General features: G+C 58.5%; 1 protein-coding gene and 1 pseudogene across 1 annotated transcript; both read left to right on the forward strand.

Moving 5' to 3' along the window:
* Window positions 1-711: 711 nt before the first annotated feature.
* On the forward strand, window positions 712-4127 carry LOC102417079 (ficolin-2-like). The gene is made up of 6 exons (XM_006109040.3): window positions 712-796; window positions 1586-1618; window positions 2032-2159; window positions 2522-2651; window positions 3207-3341; window positions 3866-4127. The coding sequence occupies exons 1-6, from the start codon at window positions 712-714 to the stop codon at window positions 4111-4113; spliced, it is 759 nt and encodes a 252-aa protein (XP_006109102.1). The 3' UTR covers window positions 4114-4127.
* A 3122-nt stretch (window positions 4128-7249) lies between these two features.
* LOC102443305 lies at window positions 7250-7979 on the forward strand (annotated as a pseudogene).
* Window positions 7980-8523: the final 544 nt, after the last annotated feature.

An 8523-nucleotide genomic window follows, 5' to 3' on the forward strand; every position in this document is an offset into this window, starting at 1 on the left:
CCTAACCCTAACTCTATCCTTATCCTTAACCCTAATCATAACCTTATCCCTAACCCAAATTCTATCCTTATCACTAACCCTAATCCTATCCTAATCCCTAACCCTAACCCATACTCTATCCTTATCTCTTTCCCTAAACGTAACCCTAACACTAATCCTAATACTAACCCCAACACTATCTTTATCCCTAACACTAACCCTAACCCTATCCTTATCCTTATCCCCAAACTTATCCATATTCCCTAACGCCTGTGTTCAGTAAACTGCGGCTCTTTGGCCCCTTGAGTGTGGCTCTTCCTAAGCCTTAGGAGCACCCTAATTAAGTTAATAACAATGTACCTCCCTATATAGTTTAAGTTTAAAAAATTTGGCACTCAAAAGAAATTTCAATCGTTGTACTGTTGATATCTGGCTCTGTTGATTAATGAGTTTGGCGACCACTGCTAACCCTCACTCTAACCTTGTCCCTAACGCTAACCCAAATCCTAACTCTGCCCCCAACAGGGTGCTCCCTCACCCAGGGCCTGGGTCTGGGTCTGGGTCTGTGTCCAGAGCACCCAGGGGGCCCAGGGCGGATCCCGACCCCGGCCCAGCACTGACCCGGCACAGAAACAAGACCCGGCTCCCTTGCCCCATGACCTGTCCCCGCCCTGGGCTCTCTCAGCCCCAGGAGCGGGGGACAGGCGAGTCCTCTGGCTGACAGGGTCTGGCATGAGCCTGTCCTGTCCTCGAGCCTGTGCTGACCCTCCTCTCTCTGCAGGAGACCGAGGGGAGAAGGGCGCTCGTGGAGAGAAAGGTGAGGCCCTCCCGCCCTCCCCAGGGGTGGCTTCCGGGACCCTGAACACAAGGGGGTTCCCAGGGTGTGGAGCAGGGGCTGGGTGGAGAGCAGGCCCTTCCCTCTGCGGGAGGGTGTGGAGGGCGGGGTGGGGACCACACTCCTCTCTGAGCCTGTGCAGCCCATCCCTCCCTTCCCGGCCTCGGACCCCTGAGCAGGGCCGGCCCCGTCCTCCCGGGACTCTGCCTGGGGCTCGAGGAAGTTGGACAACGATTAAAACACCACGTCGGCCAGAGGCTGTGAGCCAAGCTGTGGGCACAGACGATGAGCAGATGTGGAACATGTGGCCTGAACTACCCATGACACGCGTGTGACCCTCACACATGTACACGCTCCACGTGCGGGTGCAGAGTTGATGACACAGAAACCTTCTCCGTTCCCCGCACAAAGTTCAGGAAGTCAGAGAAGGGCCCGGACGTGCACACCCTGGTGACCCCTCTCTGGACCCGAGACCGTCACCCCCCCCAGGCTCACCCCACTGTGGTCCGAGGTGCAGACGCCCCTTCGCTGCCCTCCCCACCGAGCAGCCCGCTCTCCCCGTGTCCCCGAGGCTGCCCTGGGCCCAGGAGGCAGCTGAGGCTCAGACTCCGCCTCCCGGGAGCACAGCCAGGGGCCTCCCCAGGGGCAGGCTGGGCCTTGCTGGGGGACCAGCCTCCTATGGAAGCATCTAGAAGGGCCTCCATGTGCTCCTGGTGCGGAGGGGCCAGGGCTTGGCCATCCCGCCTCTCACGGGTGTTTCCTCTCCCCCAGGAGCGTCGTGGGAAGCTGAGCGATGTGACACAGGTGGGCGACCAGCCGGGTCCGGTGCCCAGTTTGGCCTGAGGTTGGGGGGTGCCAGGCCCTCCCTGAAGGGAGCATTGGCCTGGGGTCCCCCATGCAGCCCATCAGCCTGCAGGCCCAGAGGCCCCGCCCACTGCCTCACTACTGGCAAATCACATGGGACAGCACTCAGCCCCGCCCTCCGCTCCTGCCTTAGGAACCCCAATGACAGTCCTCCTCTCTTGCCCCAATTTATTAGAACCCCAATGGCCGGTGCCCTGGGACCAAGGTGGGGGCGGCCTGGCAGAGGGTATGATGTCACAGCTGGTGGCCCTGGTGGGGTCTCTGTCCAGCCCTGGAGCCTCCTGCCCACGCAGACCCCACTGTCCCGCCCTCCCTCCCGCCCGGGGGCCTCCACGTGCCGCTTCCCTTCCCAGGACCTCGGAGCTGCAGGGAGCTGGGCACCAGGGGCCACACCCTGAGCGGCTGGCACACCATCTACCTGCCCGACTGCCGGCCGCTGACCGTGCTGTGCGACATGGACACGGACGGCGGGGGCTGGACCGTGAGTGCCGGCGTCGGGAGGGCGGTGCGGTCCGGGGCGGGGCTGCCGGGCCCGGACCTCGCAGACCAGGCTCCACCCCGAGGACCCGCGCTCCGGGGCCCTTGTCACTGTCCAGGCCCCTGTGTCCGGGGCTGCCCCTTCCCAGGGGACGGAGAGAACCCGACGGGGTGGCTGAACTCGACCCTGGGCCCGACCCGAGGGAGCCCCGTGCCTCCAGCTGTGGGCTCCGGGCTGTGGCCTCCCCTCTCCCAGCTGCCATGTCCTCCTCGATCCCATGTGGGCTCCCGTCTGCCCCCCCCCCCCCCGGGTCTGGGCTGTGGGCTGGGCGGTGCTGGGCGGCAGCGCCGTCTCCCCTCCCCCAGGTGATCCAGCGCAGGGTGGACGGCTCCGTGGACTTCTACCGGGACTGGGCCGCCTACAAGCGGGGCTTCGGCAGCCAGCTGGGCGAGTTCTGGCTGGGCAACGACCACATCCACGCCCTGACCGCCCAGGGTAGGGCCCGGGCCGCGGCCTGGGGGTGGGGGCAAAACCCACCTGCCCTGACTTCCAACCTGGGCCACCTGGATGGAGGCCACTTCTCCGCCCCACCACCTGCTGCCCCTGAGGACAAGAAGGTCCCAGAGGGAGGGGTGGCATCAGGGCCAGAGGAAGTGGGTTTGGGGGGCAGACCTCCTCTGGTCACAGCCCCTGGCATCTCAGAGGCCAACCTGGGGAGAAACGGAGGCCCTAGTCAGGGTTAGGCCCAGTGCCCAGCCCTGACCTCGCCGCCCACCGTGCCCGTCCCTCAACACACAGGGGAGATGGCCCCTTCCCGCCAGGCTGTGGTGACCCCCCCTCCCCCCACGGGAACGCTGAGGGCCCCTTCTCTCTGGGGCTGGGGGTTTGGCTCAGGACCCTGGGATCATGTGCCCCCACCCCTCAGCGACTGGGACTTTCTCTGGGACCTCGAGGAAAGTCCTGGGTGCCCAGTGCAGGTCCCCTGAGCGTCACCCACGTCCTGGCAGCTCAGGGTCCCTGCTCTTGGGACTGAGGCCCTGCCCCCCGCAGGCACCTACGAGCTCCGTGTGGACCTGGTGGACTTCCAGGGCAACCGCTACTTTGCCAAGTACCAGTCGTTCAGGGTGGGGAGCGAGGCCGAGAAGTACAAGCTGGTCCTGGGCGCCTTTACTGGAGGCAACGCCGGTGAGTGTCAGCTGCGTGATGGGTGGTGGGAGTCAGGTGTCGGCATGTGAGAGCGTCTGGGTGGGGTCCTGGCTCTGTGTCCTGGGGCCTGTGCAGGGCGTGTCCTCACCACGTTCCTCCATCCACACGTTGGGATAACCCGCCTCCACCTGAATGCGCCCATGACGAGGGCGGACACACCGGCTACAAAGTGCAGGCCCTGAGCGTCTCCCTCCTGACCGCCCGCATTGGAGCAGGTGGACAGGATGCCCGGGGAGCACCGCCCATTGTGCACGTCCCTCCCGTGGGGCCCGAGGGACCTGGACGTCTCGGGCAGTGGCCTCCCCTCTACGGGGCAGAGTGCCCGTTCCCTGGCGGGCACAGAGCAGATGGGGGATACTGGGGATCTGCTGACTGAGCGTTCGCTGGCCTGCGCGGCACCATCAGACTTCACAGCGCAAGAATCGCAGCTGGACAGCTCCCGCCGGACCTGGTGCCGGCACCTCCTGGCACTGAGTGTAAGCGGCCCCGCTTCTCCCCGGCAGGTGACTCCCTGACCCAACACAACAACTCCCTGTTCTCCACCAAAGACCAGGACAACGACGGGACCTCCGAGAACTACGCTGAGAAATACCAGGGCGCCTGGTGGTTCTACAGCTCCCACTGGTCCGACCTGAACGGGCGTCACCTCGGGGGCTCCGCCGGGAGCTCTGGGAACGGCATCTACTGGTGGTCAGCGCAGACGAACTACTACAGCTACAAGGTGGCCGAGATGAAGATGCGGCCCTTGTAGGGCGGTTGGCGGTCTGGAGCATCTCTGAGCAGGTCTCCCGCCCCCAGCACGGGCACAGGAGGCCTCCAGGCAAAGTCAGAGCTCACCCTGGTTCCATCCCCAGCCTGTCAGGGACCCTCAGCTTTGAGACCCTGAGCGACTCCCGCCTTCCTCTCCCGCCTGCCAGGGTGAGGGTGACCCAGACCTTGCGCACCACACGCATCCTCAATAAAGCTTCTCCTCGCTCCACAGGCACACCATGCCAGTCTATAAATATTTCTCTTTTCTGTGACCAGCACAGCTAGAGAGCAGAAGGGAGTCCTGAGTAGGGGCGATGGGGAATTGAAAAAATGGAAGAGACAGACACAAAGACAGTAGGAAAAGCTGGGACAGGGTGGGTCAGCTGCCCTCAGATGGAGAGACAGGGACCCAGAGCAGATACAACGTGTTTATTTTATACAGTAAGTTACCAGGAAGTTTTACTAAAGTTTAAGGTAAAGAAAATATGTGCATTCTTGTGGCTTCTTTGTAATCGTCACTTCTGGATGGGTCTGGATAATCGTGTCTGTTCCTGGTGCCTGGCTGGAACTCAGGTGCCTGGTGCCTGAGCTAAAGGTCAGACTGACAACACACCTGCCTCTGGCAAGGTATGTTTCCAGGTCATGGCTCTGCCAGGCGCCACTGGATTCAGATGACAATCAGCTCAGGGACCTTTCTCAGGTGCTCTCTACATCTCCCCCTTCTGTATATTCTAAATGTAGCTTGGACATCTAATTGAAGCCTTTGGACTTGAGATCTCAGGAGCTTGCTGCTGACTAAAAGAAAGCAGGGTACATTTTGTGGTACATAAAGGAATCCTATTAGGTGCCAAGTGGTGTGTTTTAACATTTTCCATGGATTAAATCCTTTTAAATCATCCAGCAATTCTTTTGCTATTTTCACTGGAGATATAATTTCATCACGACTATTCAGAATGGCTTGCACATGTTTGTGTAGCCATATGAGGTCTATACTGATATTAATATGATGCCACATTCCCTGTAGGTGCATCTTGATATTACTCCAGATAGAGAACTGTCATAGCAGGGCTGAAGTCACACAAATATATGTGAAAGCAGCATGGCATTGCAGCTGCTGTCTCATCTTGACACTTTCTAATTGATTGCCTAGTCTTATTAGCACAGCTTCCAGAGCATTTAGCTTTGTTTCTAGCCTTTTGTCTATATCTTCTTGATCGTGAAATGTAGCTGAGGTGTTCTGAGCCAAATCATTTGCAAACTTTGCATTCTGGAGGCTCTGGGTCAATGGAAGAGAAGCAGGTACAGCAGATGCGATGACAGCAACGAGGGTAACAAGACCAGAACTAATAAGCCCACAGTACCCTGTTCCTGGGGGAGCTATTGTGCAGTTCCTGCAATGCCTGGAGGCGTGCATCATGGTACCATCTCCCTGTTATGTGGGTAGGAAGCATAATAAAGGAAGGCTGCTTTGAAATTAATATATCTCCATTCAGGTGATGCCTGGAAACACAGCTGGTAAGGTCACAGTGATGGCATTGGACAGCACAATGGGAGTCCAATCTGGTGATATTCACCTTTCCAGTCACCAGTACATATGGAGGCTGGACACAGGCTGGTAATCCATGGCAAGGGATCGATGAACACGCTCCTTTAATATCAGCTAAGAAAGAGCCAGTCAAATTAAGAAACTCAAGGGCAACAGCTAAACTCCACAGACCTTTCTGTAAACCTCCTGTTTCTGGGGTCAGGGCGTTACCCACAACCCTCCTTGTGACATAGGCTCGTGATGGGGACGCTTAGCATCAAGCCTGTGAGACCAATCCAATACATACACGTCAGAGCCAGAAATAGTATGTCTCACTGGTACAGGGTTGGCGCAATCTTGCCATTGAGGAAATGCTGCCAGCTCAGTAGTGGTGCTATTAGGGCAGGAGGGGAGCAGGGGATGCCGATCAGACAGCCATTGTGTGGCCTTAGGGAACCTCAGTTTATAACTGTCTGAATATATTTTCCCACATTCCAGGGGCCTGCAATGTTAGCAATGTCTGTGCCCCCACAGGATGTCTTATTTTCTTGTCCAAGCTGCAAACATCCTGAAGTCCCCCTTTTAGGTAAACAAATAGGGAGCTCCCCACTGAAGCTATCTACACTAATAAAAGAGAAACATGGTAATTAGGGTACAACCACTACCCTTCCCATTGGCTAATCAGGGCTATATGCAAATTAACTGCCAGCCAAGATGGTGGTTAATTTGCATATGTAGCCACAATGCTGGGAGGCGAAAGGGGAAGGAGGGAAGAAGCCGCCTGCCTCTGACTGCATCAGAAACCCAGGTGGCAGCCAAGAGCCAGAGAACCGAGCTGCCTTTGCTCTGAGAAGCCAGGCCGCCTTTGCCGGCTTCTGTGATAGGAGAACCTGGTCGCCTTTGCTGGCCCTGGGCCAGTAATCGGAGAAGCTGGGTGGGGCAGGGAAGAGGTGGATATCTGCCTCTTCCCTGCCCCGCCTGGCTTCTCAGATCACTGATCACCAGTGATGGGAGAACACCCAGAGGCGGGGCTAGAGGCCGGCTGCATAGCTGCCTGGGAACACCATCCGGTCCCCGGGGAGATGCAGCCAGGCCCCAGCAGGATATCCAGAAGCCGCTGGGGCACGCGATCCGGTGACTGGGCTGAGGAGACCCAGGGGCCCGGGCTGCATCGCAGCTGGGGCACACGATCGGGTCCCCGGGGGCGATGCAGCCAGGCCCCAGAAGGAGACTCAGGCGCCAGGGCTGCATCGCTGCTGGGGCACGTGATCCGGTGCCTGGGCTGAGGAGACCCAGAAGGAGACCCAGGGGCCTCCCAAAAGGAGAGTCTCCGTGGTCAGATGGCGCGGTGTCAGGACAGGAATAAAGACCCGAGGTGACTCAGATGCCTGGCCACAGGGTTAGACCAGCCAGCAGGGCCTTTCAGTTGGGACTGGGATGGGGGTGGGGCGAGGGAGGCAAGCCGGACATAGAGAACTACAACTCCCAGGAGGCTTAGCGGCCGGGGCCTGGGTGCCTGGCTGTGAAATTGGATGGGCTGTGTCGTTTTGCAAAGCCACTTTAAACTAGAGGCTTGCAAGGTTGGAAGTTCTGCGCCGGGAACCAGGGAGAAATGGAGCTGGAGCAGAGAGAGGGTCCATGGCAGTCGTGGGCTTTGAGAAGTTCTCAGGTCACATCCTGGAGAGCGAGCTTGAGACCAAAGTGGAGTTCGTGTCTGGGGGTCTGGGCAGCTCCAGCCTCCAGGAGCGAGACGAAGAGGAGGAGGCAGCCCGAGGCCAGCAACAGCAGTGCCAACGGGAACTCAATCGCAGGAAGTACCAGGCGCTGGGTCGGCACTGCAGGGAGATCAAGCAGGTGAACGAGCGGGTCCTGAACAGGCTCCATCAGGTACAGAGGATAACACGGAGACTCCAGCAGGAGCGGAGGTTCTTCAGAAGGTGCTAGACTCCTAAGGCGATGACTACCGGGCCAGCCAGTTCACCATCATACTGGAGGACGAGGGCAGCCAGGGCACAGACGCCCCCACCCCAGGCAACGCTGAGAACGAACCTCCAGAGAAAGAGGGGCTGTCCCCGCCCAGGAGGACGCCAGGGCCCACAGAAGCCAGCAGCCCGGCCCCTGGCGAGGGGCCCAGCTGGTGGAAGAGGCAGCGAGCGCAGCGAGCACCACAGGGAGGGCACCAGGTGGGAGTCCCGCTGACTCCGGAGCTGGCCCCCGTGCAGATAAAGGTGGAGGAAGACTTTGGCTTCAAAGTGGTCGAGGCTCTGGACTCAAGTTGGGTTTCTCAGGGGCCAGACAAGCCGCTGCCCTACCCCACCCGAGCCAGCTCCCCCTTTGACTGACCCCCCAATAAACGGATCCCATGCTCTCCTCGGCAAAAAAAAGCTTATAGAGGCATGCTTATAGGATCAAATAGTATAAATATAGATGTAACAGGACAATAAAAAGAGAACCTGGCTATGATGATTACCTGAACGCTGCCTCTGTGTCATTCCTTCTTCACCGACTCCATCCACACCTTTGGGAACCCCTGTACCTGCTGGGCAGGACCCCAACATTCCTCTTCTTATAAGAACTTCAGTGAAATGGGCTAAGGGTCCCACTGGAACTGCCTCAATTTAATGTAATCCCCTCTTTAAAGATCTTATCTCCATATACAGGTACATTCTGAGGTTCTGGGGATTAGGATTTTAACATACACTTTGTTGATTACCCAAATCAGCCCTTAACAACCAACATGTTCCAGAAAGTATATTCCTACAGGGTTATTTACCAAACATTCAGAAGTATTTTTAAAAGAGCTAAGCCCCTCGCCCACCGCGTGGGCCCCTCCCGGCGAAGAGCGAAGGCCTGGGTTCCGGGCACCGGAGGAAAACTGGTGCCAGC

The sequence above is a fragment of the Myotis lucifugus genome, unplaced genomic scaffold, assembly GCF_000147115.1.
Source record: "Myotis lucifugus unplaced genomic scaffold, Myoluc2.0 scaffold_5229, whole genome shotgun sequence".
NCBI classification, from domain to species: domain Eukaryota; kingdom Metazoa; phylum Chordata; class Mammalia; order Chiroptera; family Vespertilionidae; genus Myotis; species Myotis lucifugus.

Excerpts from the sequence above, each read along its gene's own strand:
- LOC102417079 (XM_006109040.3), top strand. The coding sequence starts at position 712 with ATGAGCCTGTCCTGTCCTCGAGCCTGTGCTGACCCTCCTCTCTCTGCA. Across the intron at positions 1,619-2,031 it reads AGCTGAGCGATGTGACACAG|GACCTCGGAGCTGCAGGGAG; the intron begins GTGGGCGACCAG and ends TTCCCTTCCCAG. Across the intron at positions 3,342-3,865 it reads CTTTACTGGAGGCAACGCCG|GTGACTCCCTGACCCAACAC; the intron begins GTGAGTGTCAGC and ends TCTCCCCGGCAG.